This window comes from Saccopteryx bilineata, chromosome 3 (assembly GCF_036850765.1).
Source record: "Saccopteryx bilineata isolate mSacBil1 chromosome 3, mSacBil1_pri_phased_curated, whole genome shotgun sequence".
Classification (NCBI taxonomy): domain Eukaryota; kingdom Metazoa; phylum Chordata; class Mammalia; order Chiroptera; family Emballonuridae; genus Saccopteryx; species Saccopteryx bilineata.
This window is the reverse complement of record NC_089492.1, coordinates 267428139-267445145: the sequence shown is the minus strand read 5'-3', so window position 1 is coordinate 267445145 and position 17007 is coordinate 267428139. Positions and strand designations below refer to the sequence as shown.

At 51.7% G+C, this 17007-nt stretch overlaps 1 protein-coding gene across 2 annotated transcripts in view; it reads right to left on the bottom strand.

Moving 5' to 3' along the window:
- Positions 1 to 10050, bottom strand: part of CSMD2 (CUB and Sushi multiple domains 2) — a 606087-nt gene extending 596037 nt beyond the window's left edge. For both annotated transcript variants that reach the window (XM_066269721.1, XM_066269723.1), the window contains exon 1: positions 9806 to 10050. In XM_066269721.1, coding sequence (XP_066125818.1) covers positions 9806 to 10001 — 196 coding nt within the window. In that variant the 5' untranslated portion in view covers positions 10002 to 10050. The remainder of the gene's footprint in view (positions 1 to 9805) is intronic.
- Between the last annotated feature and the right edge of the window lie 6957 nt (positions 10051 to 17007).

Below are 17007 nucleotides of genomic sequence, written 5' to 3'. Positions count from 1 at the left end.
CAGTTCTCAGGAGCAGCCACACATCAAAGGATAAGAATGCACCAGGGCCAGGAGGCACAGCAAGTTTACCTTCCTTCACCTACCACCCCCGCCCCCTGAAGGCCAGGCAGGCTCACGGCAGAGCTGGTGAGTTTCTCTCCCCTGGAAAGCCAAGCTGGCCTGGCCACTGGGCAGGGTCTCCCGCTGGATGAGGCTTAGCTCATCCTATTCTACTCTCTACTATCTCCGGATCGTTTTTTGCTTTGTTGATTAAAAAGTTTGCAAGTCCAACATTACATTGGCATGGTGGGTATCATTATTCCTTTTATGAGTAAGGAAATAGAGGCCCAGGAAGAGGAAATAATTCTCTCGTGGTCCTCTAAGTTGTAGAAGCACCACCAAGTCCGGCAGACTAGTTTCCTGACTCTCAGGCCAAATTTCAAGACATACATCAAATACAGTGTGTCCGTAAAGTCATGGTGCACTTTTGACCGGTCACAGGAAAGCAACAAAAGACAATAAAAGGCCCTGGCCGGTTGGCTCAGCAGTGGAGCGTCAGCCTGGTGTGCGGGGGACCCAGGTTCTATTCCCGGCCAGGGTACATAGGAGAAGCGCCCATTTGCTTCTCCACGCCCCCCCCCCTCCTTCCTCTCTGTCTCTCTCTTCCCCTCCCACAGCCAAGGCTCCACTGGAGCAAAGATGGCCTGGGCGCTGGGGATGGCTCCTTGGCCTCTGCCCCAGGCGCTAGAGTGGCTCTGGTCGCAGCAGAGCGACGCCCCGGAGGGGCAGAGCATCTCCCCCTGGTGGGCAGAGCGTCGCCCCTGGTGGGCGTGCCGGGTGGATCCCGGTCGGGCGCATGCGGGAGTCTGTCTCACTGTCTCTCCCCGTTTCCAGCTTCAGAAAAATACAATAAGTAAATAAATAAATAAATAAATAGACAATAGAAATGTGAAATCTGCACCAAATAAAAGGAAAACTCTCCCAGTTTCATACCTATTTCGTGCAGTTCGATGTGGGCTCATGCACAGATTTTTTAGGGCTCCTTAGGTAGCTATCCCGTATAGCCTCTACAGACTCGTCACTGACTGGTGGCCTACCAGAACAGGGTTTATCCACCAAACTGCCAGCTTCCTTCAACTGCTTATCCCACCGAGTAATGTTATTCCTATGTGGTGGCGCTTCGTTATAAACGCGCCGATTTTCATGTTGCACTTTGGTCACGTATTCAAATTTAGCGAGCCACAGAACACACTGAACTTTCCTCTGTACCGTCCACATCTCAACTGGCACAGCCGTGGGCTGCTCCGCTGTATACACGGTGTTACGTCATCATCTGCACATGCGCACATGCTGCCACATCATCCTACAGAAACTGGGAGGGTTTTCCTTTTATTTGGTGCAGATTTCACATTTTTATCATCTTTTGTTGCTTTCCTGTGACCGGTCATAGGTGCACCATGACTTTACGGACACACTGTTTATCAGAATGTCTTCCTCCCAGCCATAGGTCTGCTGTGTGTCACAGCCCTTTGGGGACTGCACAAATGATGAGTGCCAGGGCCACATAGGTCCCCGGGAGGAAGGGATGCCATCTTTGAGGTGGCTGTTTTCATGCTCGAAACATTTCAACATGGATTGAAAAGAAATCATTCAACTTTTACTTCCTTCTCATCGCCAAGTAATGGGCAAAGGCCCACCCATTCTCAACAAGCCTCACTCACTCTCGGAGTCTTTCTGCATCCGTGACCCCCAGCCCTGCAATGGTGATGGAGGAGGCAAGGAAGGTCAGGAGTTGGCAAGTGAGACTCAGGCAGGGGTGGAGTCGAGTCAGGCAGCCAGCACGCAGACAAACCTCCCGGGGCCTCAGTCGACTCCGCCACACTTGCTCCTCTCCGAAGGCCATCAATCATCCGCACAAAATGCCGGCGCATTCTCTGATAAATACACTTGTATCTCAGATGGTCTAAATTTCCAAGTCTCTGCTTTCTCCCTTTAAAGTTACAACCGTCAGACTCACTCTCATTCAATAAAGTCATGGAGCTACTTAGAAATGGAAGTTACTCTATTTCTTCTTTGAAAACCTAGGAGATAAACACCTAATTTTTTTGAAAGTATCTGGATTATAATTGCACTTAATTGAGTATAAATTAGACATCGGCGGCGAGGAAGTCGATTTGTGCCACAATATGAGCCTTTGTTTTCTGCTGAGACCACATGCTGAAAGGAATTTCTAAGAGTCATCTTGGTGCTCCTGGTAATTTAACTATACATACATTACTTTTAGCATCATAAGAGCTTCTCATAATGATGATTTTTCAAGGATAGGACCGACATCCTCTTACAGATCAATTCTGTTTAAAATTTTCCAACAACGCAGCAACAAAGAGGTAGACCGTGAAAGGCACTCTCCGGTGGGGAGACGACCAAAGACAGAGGGCCAGAGGTGGCCCCTCCACCAGCCAGGACTTTGATTTCTTTAGGGTGGGCACAGAGCCCTTCTCCGCTGTGGGTGTGGCATGGACTGCACTGGGGCTCCTGGCATGTGCCTGGCATGGTTCTCTGAGAGGGTCTGTGGTGTTGGCCAACAGGACTTCCAATTATTCCCGGAAGAATGACCCCTGATAGCAGGAGAGCCGTGCCTCCAGCATTTTAGGGCCCATACCAATGTGGAAGCAAAGGCCGATGAAGACTTTCTATCTGCTGGAAATTTCACAGTTCAGGCAAATAAGCAACTGAGGAGTTCTGAGAATTCAGAGAAAGAGGCTACATTAACAGGAAAGAAGCAAGTTGTGTCTGGTGTCCTCCCTCATATCCCATTTCCTCAAAGTGCCCACTCAGCTGTCTACATAACCCCACCACATTGTCCAGTATCCCAATTCACCCAACTCGGACGGCCGCAGGACATCCTGACCCGCCCCCGTCTCACCCCATCCTGCCAGGACACCTTCACCTCCAGGCCACCATCTCCTTGTTGTCCCATTCCAGCTCAGCCTGACTCCACCGGTCCCATCCTATCCCATTCCAACCCAATCCAGTCTAACCACCCATCCTATCCCAGTCAATCCTCTGAATACTCTATATCTCATCCTCTCAATCCCACCCAAATGTTACACTCAATCTCATTCCACTACCCGTCTCAATCCATCCTAATTCACTTTATCCATCCCATCCCAACACATCCTAACCCACTCTTGATGCTACACCACTCAATCCTTCTTACTTAATCTCAGCTACTCTCAAATTATTCTATTTCTCCAATCTCACCCTATCATATTCCATTATACCCCCTCCCCTCTCATCTCTTGCTTGGCCAAAGTCCTCATTTATGATTTACACAGGGCCATGACCATTCTTTGCATTATATAAAGCTACATAAGAAAGCCAAAGAATCTTGCCCTCCCTCAAAGATCTAAGAACTAAGTGTGTATTTGGGTAGGAAGGGAGAAAAAAAAGACACAGAATCTTTAAAAAGCAGGCTATGCAAAGATAATCCGGGGGTTGAGCTCTCAAGAGTCCAGAAAGAAAATAAATATGATTTCCCTTTGTTTCTCTGAACATACAACGGCCAAGAAGAAAATGTCTAAGAACTGCATCATCATTTTCGAGTTGAGAAACCCCCGCAATGCATAGCCCACCCTTTGCATTCCGTGAGTCCAATGGAGAGCCAAGTTCTATTTAAAACCAGTGAAGCCTGAGATAGTGTCTCCATGAGGCAGAGGACTCAAATAATCCTCCATTTTCAGGTTGATACACACGTTCCCCTGTTATTGTGGAAAATCTCTGGTGGCAAAGAGGGGGTGGATGGAAGACCATTCCCCACTCAAGGAGTGAAACCCACTCTAGGGAGGGAAGTGATAACATGAGCTGATGGGCTGGGTGAGTTGGCCAGGATTTAAGGGCTGTGCTTTCAGTGGGAGGAGCAAAGACAGAAGATATTTGCTGATGCGCAGAGAGGCACCTTAGCGTGGCTTCATGTTAGAACTGTTTCTCTTGTGATTCTAAGAGGCTGGTGTGGAGAGCAAGTATTCCCTAGTAGCAGAGGCAGCAGCTAATGCAGACCGATGCGAACAGTGGCTCCGGCTCTGTGATAAATGCTGGCTGTGAATTGAAAGAACGGGCCCCAAAGTCAGGGAGCCCTGAGGTTCAATCCTGCCTCCTTTACCACCTTAGCCAAATGGCTTCCTCTCTGAGCCTCAGTCTCTTCCAATATGATACTACAGCGGTTGGGTTGCTGTGTGGATTGAAAAGTAAGGTCTATAAAACATTAGCTAGCTAGTATTAGTGGGATGAAAAAGGGCCCTAGACAACCTCCCACTGGGGATGTCCCTTCACCTCTCCTCACACCTCCGAACCCTTTGCTTTGGGAATGTCCGGCAGGGCATTCTGAGGGAAAGCAGCCTGCAGTTCCAGAGAACCTGCAGCTGGTCCTCTCAGCAGGTGTTCATGGAGAGTCTTCTCTGAGCTGTGATCAGGACTACACTGCCCTGCCTGAGCTCACAGTCCTCTAGTGGTCCCCAACCTTTTTTGGGCCACGGACCGGTTTAATGTCAGAATATATTTTCACGGACCGGCCTTTAGGGTGGGATGGATAAATGTATCACATGACCGAGACAAGCGTCAAGAGAGTCTTAAGACGGATGTAACAGAGGGAATCTGGTCATTTTTTAAAAATAAAACATCGTTCAGACTTAAATATAAATGAAATGGAAATAATGTAAGTTATTTATTCTTTCTCTGCGGACCGGTATCAAATGGCCCACGGACCGGTACCGGTCCGCGGCCTGGGGGTTGGGGACCACTGCTTTAGAGAATAAAGATGAGCTTCAGCTCATTAAGCAAGACATCCCAATATGTCCTGATGGTTTTACCACAGCGGAAACTTGGGGAGTTGAGAGAGCCCACAGTAGAGTTCAGTCTAGAAGGGTGTTTGGAACTAGGAGCAAACCAAGGGTAAGTTTGCAGCCATCTCCCAAGAGCTATAGTGAAGAGGGATGGACCATGGCTGCTTGAGGGGCTGGAAGGCTGGGATCCAGGCCTCAGGTGCCAAAAGCAGCACAGCAAAACTGGGGGGCTGGAAAGGGGGTGGGGAAAACAGTGGGAACAGCAGGGCAGGGGCCGGAAGGCTGAGGAGAAGGATGCCAGGGGTTTCTGCGCCAGCTGGGTCCCCTTAGAAGTCAGACAGCTGTGTGGTTATGAGTAAAGGATTTGGAGTTAGACTCGGTTCAAATCCCGGCTTGGCCATTGACTTGCTATGCGGAGAAGTCCTATGTCCCCTCTGAACCTACTTCTTCACATGTAAAATGGGGACAATAATACAGCCAGCCTCATCGGGCTGCTGTGAGATTTGAGTTAACGCATGCAAGTGCTCAAGATGATGCCAGCACATGGTGAGGAGGACTCAGTGAATGTCAGCTATTAGTGTTACTCCCCTGGGTCCCCAGCAGCTTTCTGAGCAGAGTGGGTGGCAGAGGACATGGGGAGGGCACGAAGACTTCCTGGCTGAGTCCTCTGTCCTCAGCGCTCCTGTTTCAGCCCTGGCTTCTACCTGAAGGGCACCTTCGAGGAGGCAGGTATGTGCTGGGCCTCTTGCATCTCTGATTTCTAATCCTCCCCGCAACACAGGAATGACCCGTCCCTTTTGCAGGTGAGGAGCCTGAGCCTTGGAGAGGTCTGAAGGTCAGTCAGTTCTCCGACAAGCAACATCGGGTTCTGCTCAGCAGATTTCCCTAATCTGCTGGAGTGACAATGATGATGAAACAAACAGAGGCAGGCCAGACACATGAGTCGAGGTGGCTGCTGAAGCCACCTGCTGGGCTCTTCTGGACAAACCCAAACCCTGCGGTGTCCAAGCCCCTGCAACCTGGTTCTCCAGTTCCATTGCCACATGCTGCTAGCCTCACCTGCACCAAAGCCAAACACTCACGAGGCTGAGATATGGTCAGCATTGGCTGCTGTGTGGTCAGCTTATTTTTGCAAAACCATCAACCCACAGCTCATTTGCAAATGGAATTTCAATCTATATATTGGTGCCTAAGCAGTTAAATGCCTTTCCTTTTCAGGGGGTGGGGGAGTTGTACGCCAAGGACTGGTCACAATGGTTCTAGAATATAAGGAGCTATCTTACTAATCTGTGACGTTTAGTTCTAGGGGGTGGGGGAGAACAATAGAGGACTAGGTGTCATTCTTTGACCCCCTAACACTCTTGATGTAGCTTTACTGGTTCCTAAATAGTGGTCCAAAATCATTTAAAAGTCATCTAATGACTTAACAACCATCTATCAGACACCAATTCTATGCCAGGTTGTGAGCTGGGCGCTGGAGATAGGAGAGAAAGCCCTGTCCCTGCCTTCAGGAAGCTCACAGTTCAATACGTGAGGCAAATAAATGCCTTGAATACAATTCAATTAGTACTGTAATCAAACATTGGGTTTGGTCAAAGCTCCAGTCTGCCTCTGAAAACAAGCACTTAGGAAACAAGCAAAGTAAGAAAAAAATTTTTAAAATTGGTATTTGAATTTTTTAAAGCACTGAAGTGATTAGCATGAGATAAATCAGAACTTTGTGGGAATTCCTCTTACTTATAGCTCAATATTGCCTTTATTTTGAATTACTTATTAAGGGGATGAGGCATTTCAGTCTTCTCGGTGCTCAGAGCCTCTAAATCCAGAGAAAAGCAGTGATGTTTGGGAACAACTGAGGATATGAAACTTATAGAACTTGATGGCCACCAAATAAGGAAAGAATTGAGGATGATATGCAGGTTTCCGGGCTGGGTAACTGGGAGGCTGCAGGTATCATCAGCCTATGTAGGGAATGCTGGAGGCTCAGGACAGGAGTTAATGAGTTTGCTTTGGAAAGGAAACGTCTAGGTGAAGATGTCCAAAAGTCAGCCAGATATATGGGCTGTCTAGACCCAGAGTTTCCGTGCACAAAAAAGCCAATAGATATATATCAGGAGAAGCATCTTGGCAGATCTGTCTGGAAGCTTCAGAGTGTGGTCGTGGAAGGGACGGACCTGGATGAGCTCACCCAGGGAGTGGTGACAGAAAATGAGGAAATGCACAGGAATGGAGCACTGCAGGAAACCAGTCTCACAGGAGGGGAGAGCACTACTACAGACACTGGGAGGGACAGCCAAGCGTGAAGGGAAAAATCAGCAACGCACCATCCCAGGAGCTCAAGGAGGCAAAGTTTTTAAAAGGAGTAGCCCAAAGCATTCAAAGTCACAGAGAGGTAAAAGAAGATTAAGATAGGAAGGAAAGGAAGGAAGGGAAAGAAGGAGGGAGGTATGGAGGGAGGGAGGGAAAAGAGAAAGGGGAGGGAGGGAAGAAAGAAAGGAAAAAAAAGGGAGGTAGGAGGGAGGGAAGTTAAAGAAAAAGAGAGAGAGAGAGAAAAGCCAGCCACAGAAAGATATGGCAATTAGGGTGGTCATTGGTGTTCTTTCCTGGAGAGTTCCAGTACTGGAGACAGAAGGCAGACTGCAGGGAGCGAATGGCAGCAGAGAAAGTGAGTTGACACTTTGAAGAAAGTTGACTTGTAAAAGAGAGAGATAGAATGGTAGCTAAAAGGTCAACAGGGCCAAGAAGTTTGGTTAGCTTCTTTCATGTTAAAGATTAAGCTGTTTATGGCCAAGGAAGAAGAGTGCTTGATTGAGAGTAGGAAGAGGAGGTCACTGATGGGAGGTCTCCAAGGAGGCTGGGAGCTGGAGGAGGGAGAAGCCAGATACAGATAGAAAGGGTTGAGGGAGGGTCAAAAGTAAAGGTGGGTGAGGAGGCTCTTCTTTTCAAATCCTTATAATCATTTTACCCAGTCATCACTGGGCTAAGGAAGGGAGATGGTTCAGTCCTGAGTGTCTTTTAAAGTCAACAATGAGAAGAGAACACAAAATGAATGTGCTTCTCCCTCTAATGTGCCAAATCCTGCAATCATCTGTCACCAAGTCCATTTCCAAATCTATGTTGCTTGCAAGGCCAAACAGCACATTTAAATGCGGGAAAGGTTTGAAAAGAAATGCATTGGAATCACTCTAAGCCAGAACAGGCCTGCCAGGGAGCAAGCACCCCTCCCCCAAACCATTCACCAACACCTCCTCAACTTCTCTACTGACCCAAGCGCGGAATTACAGCAGCGCCCAGCAGTGTGCAAGCTCCTGTGAGTGGCCCTTTTCCTTACCCCAGGGCTGTGACAAATCTAGCCAGAAAAATAGCTACATCACATCAGGGGCAATCTCAGGCCGCCTGAGCCTAAGCGGGACGACTCCTGGACAAACGGCTGAAAGGCCTGATAGCCAGTAGCAGCAGTCTCCTCACCGCCCCTGTGGCAAGTCGGAGTGACCAGCGGCGTCGTTGTGAACAGCACAGACACCCAGTGGGTGTGGGTGTACGCGAGGCCACAGCTCCCAGGCGCGCGCACCGCGGGCGCCCCTCTCTGGGTGTCTGCGGCTATGACTCCTAGGAGAACCGGAGAAAGTCCGATCAAGTAGGGGATGGGAGAGCTGGACTGGCTCGGGCGCCCTCCCTGACCAGCAGCCCAGCTAAGGAGCTGGCAACACGATCTGCGGGGACCCATTCACAAGATCTGGAGGCCAGAGTGGATCGGAAAGCTAGCCAGGGAAGGGGCGCACTTTCCAAGAAGGGAGCGCTGGAATGCTGGGGTGGCCGAGGCGAAGCTTTCAGAGGTTCAATCGGTGGTTTAAAAACAAAACAAAAAAATCCAACACAGCTCCAGGCCGGAGGTACCCTGACCGGGCCTGGGCAGCAGGTGTTACGGGTGTCAGCCTCCGGGCTAGATGAAAATGCGCCCCCAGGCAGCTCCCATGGACTCGTCCCCACCTGGGTACACGGAACTTTCTAGGTTGTGGCTAAGCTGAGCCTCAGAGGGAAGAAGGGGATAAAATGGGAAGGCACCGGTCGAGGCCAGTAGTCCCCACTGGGGACTGTGTTTTCTCGAAGAGCCGAGTGCCTTCTCCGGTCCACACGCTGCATCCAGACACCCGCGAAGTTCCGGGACTCGCCGCACCCGCAGGGTCTGCCCCCCTCCCGGATTCCGTCGCTGGGAACAGGTCCCGCCGCCCGCGCCGCCGCTGCCGCAGCCCCGGCACTCGGCTGCAGCAGGGCGCGGGAAAGGGCACTTTGGCGCGGAGTGGGAACCGATGGGAATGTGGCGGCGCGGAGCCTGGCGGCGACACTCCCTCCTCTGCCCCTGAGCATGACCACCACCCCGCCTCCTCATCGCTCACACCCCCACCTGAGTTCTCCAGCAAAGCGTGCTCAGGACCCTGGGTCTGGGCCCGCGCCCGCAAGACCCCCTCCAAGCCCAGAGCTTTGAAGCAGGAGGACTCTTGGGGAAGGGGATGGCGGCCGCAGTCTCGGGGCGACTACGGCGGGGGCGCGGACTACTGTCGCGAGAAAATGGGCGGGGGCAGGGCAGGGCAGACCCTGCAGACCCCCGGACGGGTGTGCCTACCAGAATGGGGAGGTGGGGGAGAGCTCCAGGAAAGTTTATCAGGGAAAAGCCTGGCACCCTGGGGGCTGGGAGGCTGGAGAAACAAGGCACGGTCCGGGTGCCCCGCAGCCTCCGGCGGGGATGCCAATCTCGCAGGCCCCCACGCCGGCCGGATCCGGCCAAGTTGCGGCTGGGTTTGGGGGCAGCAGCGAGGGTGGGGGTGAGAGCACTGTTGGGGGAGGAAGGATGGGCTGAGTGTGCAGGTGGGCTACTAGAAGGGTGGAAGGTTAAGAGGGAGGGCGGGGAAAGGGACGGGGGAACCGAGTCGGGGCTCGGGTGGGGCGTGCGGCGGCCGCTAGCTCCTCAGCGCGACCTGACTTACCGCCGGCGGCCGAGACGCTGAGCAGCCCCCAGCCCAGCAGCAGCAGCAGCAGCGGCGGCGTTGGTGGCGGCGGCGGTAGCGGGCGGCCCCAGCGGCTCCCGGCGCCCGGCACGAGCGCCGAAATCCCGGCTTCGCTGCGAGCCCTCCCCGCGGGGCAGCCGCAGCGCCCCTGCTTTCGTCCCCGCGAGCGCGGCATGGCGCGGCCGGCAGCGCCGAGGGAGAGGCTCCGCTCGCCGCTGAGGAGAAAGGAGGTCAGGAGAGCTCTGGAGCTTTTTTCTGCTCGGAAGAAACCCGGGTAAGCGGGAGCCCTGAGCTTCTGCGGCTGGAATGAACCAAGTGTCCGCCCGGCCGGGGAGAGGCGCGCTGCGCTCTCGGAAATGACTCCCTCCAATCCCGCTTCGCGGGGTTCGCGCCGGGGGGGGGGGCAGGGGGGTGAATTATCCCCGGATTAATCACTCCGGAGCCTCTTCTCCGCCGCTCCGAACGCTGGGGGTGGAGGCGCAGCAAAGAAAAAAATATTGGGGGGGGTTCCTCTTCAGCGCCACCTCCACCCCCAGATAAACCACAAATTACATCTTAAGGGTTGTTTATTCCTGTTTGTTTTACAATTGACCAGTTTCTCTTAAGTTCAGTTCTCTCGTTTTCATTTATAAAATTATCCATTATTATAACCCTCATGCAACACAGGCACACACACAGTGATACAGACACACACGCACTCACACACAGGCGGCGCGCACTCACACACATACACACTCGCCTCTTCCACGTTTGAAAATTGTAATACTGTCTGGGAAAAGGTAACCAAAAAAGGACGCGGGTCTCCAAGTCATGGCTTTTATGTGATGTGGGTGGGATCTTGGGGTGATGGCTTTGAACTTGCAGTCTAGGGCTGGGGGCGATGTTTAGGAGCCCGATTCGCAGTAGCCTCCTAACCCAACCTAGAAGATGGGTGCCAGTGCGTAGACCCAGGGTTAAGAATTGGAGGGCGAGTGGTGTGGAGGGCCCGTTTATTTGGCTCCGAATGGTTCGACCTCTACCCCAAGACAAAAATCTCAGGTGGAGGGAGGAGTACATGTGTGCGCCGCGGAAGGGGGCGGGGGTGGAGAGCTGAGGTGTGGAAGGATGGTGCAAGAGTTACTTGTTCAATTTATTCTCAAAATTAAATAACCATATCCTGCTGCTTCTCACCCTCCCAGCCTTGGCCCCAAACCAGGCAAGTTTCTTCCAATGGCGTGAGCCTCTCTCCGGCGTCGCACTGCCGCCAGGCCCCAAGGGTTCGGCGTCGGTCCCCACCCCATCCCCCATCCCCACTCGATCGCGGTTTCTGTCTCGTCTCCCCTAGGCTCCCCCGTCAGTCACGTTGGATCCCTCGCTGTCTACGCCAAACTCTTAGCGAGAGAGAATAGACGAAGAGACGTTGGGGGCGGGGGAGAGGCAGAGGGGACCTGGAGGGGCAAAGTCAAGGGAGAAGGCCCCCACTGGCGCGCCCAGCGGAATTGCACTAGCTGGTGAGCACCCCACCCGCTTTGAAAGAGGCACGGGAGAAAGGCTGTGCTCTGATCTTGGGGGGTTGGCTAAATCACGCCAAGCTCTGGGGTCTGCAAGCCCAGGGGAGCAGGAGCCTGGGAATTTCTGGGGAAGAGTGAGAAGAGAGGGAAGAGAAATGGATTTGACTGTCCCAAGTGGGGAAGGTGGTGGACAGGCCGGAGGAGTGGCTGCTTGCCCTTGTGCCCCGGAGTCACTATCTCCCAGCTCCCTTGGTGCTGTCTTCCTCCTCCAGCCTTGTGTGAGCTCCTTCCGCAGTTGGGGGACCAGCCGGGCAGCCCGTGGGTGGGCGAGCTTCCTCAGAATCGCCATCCCCATCCCCACCCCCAGCACACTTGCTTTCTCACCCCTCCCGATGCCGCCTCGCTGGGTGCCAAGAACCAACCGGAGCAGCCAGAACTCCACTGTGAAAGGCCTGCTTTATGTCCCCGGGGCAGCGGGGAGGGGGCTTGTCCTTTCCATTGTTCTGCCCAGCCCCCATAAAGGGCTTTGCCAGCCAGGACTGGCCAGGGCCCTACCAGACCTGAAGAGAAGGGAGGGACAGATGGACTGGCTGGGTGGTGAGTGGGTGGCAGCTTTGGGGGACTGTTGGCAGGATCTTCCCTGGGGTGGGCCCCCTGGCTTCTAAGCTTGGGCCTTCCCTCTCTCCTGTAGGCGGGGTTCTCAGAGAAAGGAACTGGCAAAGACACCCACTCACCCCCAACCCCCAACCCTGCAGCCCACAGCTGGGCAGAAGAGAGTCAGGGCTGCTCTACAGACTCCCCTCCCCTTCTCAGCCCCAGAACTTTGTTCTCTGGCTGCAACCCGAAGCTGATGTTTACCCCAAAACCCTCCCTAGCAAAAGGAACATTTGTCATCTTTCTCCCTGGGGGCTGTGGAGGGCAGGGGTACACTTTTTATCCCTGTATCTAGCCCAATTACTCACATTCCCCACCATTCCCCACCATTCATGCCGCTCTGATCTATTTGGGTCCACATACCTTTTGCTGAGGCCTCCTGGGCTCTGGGCTCTGGGCGCTGCAACAGCTGGTACTGGTACTGCGGGCAATTGGAGAATGCACAGTGTGTGGTCTGCTCTGGAGAATGTGGAGCAGAGACAGAAAGCCCTACACAACCCATACAATCAGGCAGTGGGATTCACCATGATGGAAGGGGTATGTTACAGAGACCTGTCAGACAGTAAGTTTTTCCTGGACTCAAGGATCAGTAGGCTAATTTAAGGATGGAAGTAGGATTTTGGCTGGGCCCTGAGGTCTTGATAGAAGAGATTTTGACAAGCTGAAGATTGATTTATGCAACAAATGTTTATTCAGGATCATTACATGCTGGACACTGTGCTAGATAATGCATATACAACCCAGTGAACAGTTCCTGGCTTGTGAAGGCAGGCAATAGATAAACAAATACAGTGTGTCCATAAAGTCATGGTGCACTTTTGACCTGTCACAGGAAAGCAACAAAAGACAATAGAAATGTGAAATCTGCACCAAATAAAAGGAAAACTCTCCCAGTTTCATACCTATTCAGTGCAGTTCGGTGTGGGCTCACGCACAGATTTTTTAGGGCTCCTTAGGTAGCTATCCCGTATAGCCTCTACAGACTCGTCACTGACTGATGGCCTACCAGAACGGGGTTTCTCCACCAAACTGCCGGTTTCCTTCAACTGCTTATCTCACCGAGTAATGTTATTCCTATGTGGTGGTGCTTTGTTATAAACTCACCAATATTCATGTTGCACTTTGGTCACGGATTTGAATTTAGGGAGCCACAGAACACACTAAACTTTCCTCTGTACCGTCCACATCTCGACTGGCATGGCCGTGGGCTGCTCCGCTGTATACACGGTGTTAGGTCATTATCTGTGCATGCGCACATGCTGCCACATCATCCTACAGAAACCGGGAGGGTTTTCCTTTTATTTGGTGCAGATTTCACATTTCTATCGTCTTTTGTTGCTTTCCTGTGACCAGTCAAAAGTGCACCATGACTTTACGGATACACTGTACATATGTAAAGTTAGTAATTAAGAATGCTAGGAAGGAAAAGTTCATGGTGCTATGAGAAAGAATGGGGAGGGGGAGTGCATACCTTACATAGGTGATCTAGGAAGGTTTCTTTGAGGTGGTGACCTTGAAGAAGGGATTGGAAATAAAAGCAAGACAGACATGCAAAGAGTTGGGGCATGAACTTTGGGTATAGAAAACAAGGGCAAGGGCCTGAAAAGGGGAAGAGAACCCAGCGGATGAGGATAGGGCCCAAGCAAGATCATGAAGGACTCCTCAGGGCTGGTGAGGAGGTGGGAAGGAAATAGGCAGTGGGAAATAAGAAGTATATTCATTTCTTGGGGCTGTCATTACAAAGTGCCACATGCTGGGGCACATACCTTTGCTGAGCCCTCCTGGGCTCTGGGCCCTGCGACAGCCGACAGCCGATAGCCCGATAGCCCGTACTGTGGGCAATTGGAGGATGCACAATGTGTGCGGTCTGCTTTGGAGGATGTGAGGCAGAGACAGAAAGCCCCACGCAACCCATACAGTCAGGCAGGGGCTGAAACAACAAAAAGTTATTTCCTCACAGTTCTGGAAGCTAGAAGTCCAAAGTCAACGTGTTGGCAGATTTGTCTTCTGAGTCCCCTCCCCTTTCTGTGTAGAGGGGCATCTTCTCCCCGTGTCTTCACATAGTCTCTCCTCTGCGTGTCTGTGTCCAAATTTTACCTTTTCATAAGGACACCACTTATATTGGATTAGAGCCCACCCAAATCTCATTTCAACTTGGTTACCTCTTTAAAATTTTGTTTCCAAATATAGTCACATTCTGGAATTAGGACTTTTACATTAGAATTTTTGGGGGAGGACACAATTCAGCCCATAACAGGGTGGGGTGGAAGGGGTAGCAGGTGGGGACTTTTCAGGTGGAGGAGAGAGAGCGCATGCATGGCGGTCAGAATATGTATTTAAAGAGGTGTCTGTTAAGGTTGTGTATAGTGTGACTGCTTTAGCAGGAGAGACTGGACAGGGGGCTAGCTCTGAATATCAGAGAGGTGTATTTTTCATTTCTAGGATATAGGGACCAAGTGGCACAGCCTGTCATGTACTCTGACTTCTCCGTGGGGCGTGCACAGGAAAGGAAGGGGCAGGAAAAGGGGGGACCACTTGGGAGGTTACTGCAATAGCTTGAGCTGGAAGTGATGTAGCAAAGGCAGAGATGAAGGCCCTGAAAATTTTTACAGAGCAAGGGAGAGACAGGAGTCCAAGAGATGATTATCTTTTCTAGGAGAATATGGCTCAGTCCAGACCTCAGCACTGGCTCCTTGCCTGCCCCTTTCATTGTCCACAGGAGCAATAAGCAGCCATGGGTCAGAGTTATACACCACACTGTCACATTGCAAAAAAAAAAGGAAGGAAAGAAAGAAAAATAGTCCAGTGAGGTATAGTGACTCACCAAGATAAGCCTAATATCCAGATAAGATCAGAGTTTGTTTCAGGGGGGGAAAAAAAAACAAAACAAGGACTGATGCTCTGGAGAACTTTGATTCAAGTAGGGGCTGTAGACTTGATGCTTTGAAATTTTCATTCTGAGCCAAAAACAAAGTAAAAGTCTTCTGAAAGAGACAGAGACAGAGAGCCAGCAAGGGGGATCCTCTGGCAATGAGGGCAAGAATGGAGCCTGGGGCAAGCAGGGGTGCAGATCAGGGTTCCAGAGCAAAGGTGAGGACTCAGAGGAAAAGCCTGGGGTCTGAGTGGAGAGCGGAGATTTTAAATCATGAGCAAGATTAGACAGAAACTAGTATTTCCCAAGGGCAAGGCTGTCACTGTAGAGATGACAGTGATCTGCTTTCCTAAGGAAAGGTGACAGAAGGAGTTTAGGGGGGAAATGTCCTGAACTAACTGTGGGGAGGCTGTGTGGGCCCCAACAACCAGGAGAAACAAAGAAGATGGGTCCACTTAGGTCATTCCTCCAGTGCCACCAAATGCCGGGGCCACTGAACTGTGATATTTCTTGCAGAAAATTCTGCATTTGTGCAACAAGAAAAGGGACAGCGATCATTTTCGTGGCAACGAGGTCCAATTTTTCTTCTATTTGAGTCCATAATCCACAGGAGAGGGCCTATGCTAGGCTGTCATCTCTACTTGAAGTTCCTGCAGTCAGCCATGCCATCAAGCCTCCCTGCTCTACTCATGCTCTGTCCTTGGAATGCAAAACCTTTCCCCTTTCACTGTGTGGGGCAAATGGTTCCCAATCCTCATTAAGTTCAAGTGTCACCCTCCCCAGGTAGACTTTTCTAAACTCCCCACAACCCTGCTGAGTTAGACGCCCTTTGCAGCATGGACAGCTAGCTGGACATCGAGGACGTATGCTTGTCCGAGCAATGGTTCTCAGCCAAGGGGATATTATCCCCAGGGGACATTAGCAGCATCTGCAGATGCTTTTTAGTTGTCACCACTGGCAGCTAGGACGTAGAGGCCAGGGATGCTGCTAAACATTCTACAATGTCCAAAGAAGTTTCCCTCCACACCCAAAAATTATTTGGCCAAAAGTGTCAATAGTGCTGATGTCACTGAAAAGTGGCTGGTGAGCCACTTTTCCATTCCCCTTTGCAGTCGGGTGCAGTCTTACAACCAGGTCCCAGGGAAAGGAATGTAAGCAGAATCGATGCGTGTCACCTCCAGGCTTATTCCATAAACTCCTCCCACCCTTCTTCCTCCGTCTGCTGGGGCTGCATACAGAGCTTTTGGACCCCCTAGGAGATGGCAGAGCCACAAGATGGAAGAAACCCAGATCCCAAATCACCTTATGGAGGAAAGTCACTCACACAACAGGGACACCTGCACTGGCCCCTTAGATGTGCAATGACCTTTCACACCACTGAAGTATTGGGATGTGTTATACCAGCTGGCAATACCTATATATACCCCTCCATGTTTTCCCGGTAGTCCCCTGTGCAGTCATTCGCTTGCTCCTCGCTCATTCATTCATATGTTCACTCCACAAACAATAGTCTGTCTGCATGCCAGGCTCTGTGCTAGGTGCTGAAGAAATAAATAGAAGAACAAGTCTTAACCAGGAGTCCCTGCCTCGGGGTGGGGGTGGGGGTGGAGGACTGTTAGTTTATCGAGATGATTAGTTAATGGCTCTGGAAAAATGCAGGCTGTGATGGAAATGAGAAGGGCCCCTGGCTCCACCTGAGGAGAGGGACAGGTGAGAAGTGACACTTTCCAGGAAGAAAGCAGTGTGGTCAAGGGCAGGGAGGTAGACACAGCATGAAGGATCTGCCCACTCTCCGAGGTCCCTGGGACTGGGGGAAGGGCAGGGAGGCACCAGTACCTCTGTGTTCTGACTCTCCAGTCTCTGTAATGGTGGGCTTTTTCGCTTGTCTCCCCCCAGTGGACTGGGAGTCCCTTGGTTGGCTGAACACTTCTGTAGAGTCTCCCAAGTCCCCAGTGCCTGTATTGTGTCTGGCATTCTTTCCTCTGGATGTCCCAGAAGAGGCTCTGCCCCAATCTACTCATCACTGCGCACACCCACTTCTAACCCTTCAGCGCCCCCTGCCCCTCTGCTCACTCTCCCATCTTGGGAAGCTGTTTCTATGTCCCCTGTTCCTGAGCCAGAAACCTAGGAGCCTTGGACTCCCCTCTCACTCAGCCCCCACATCT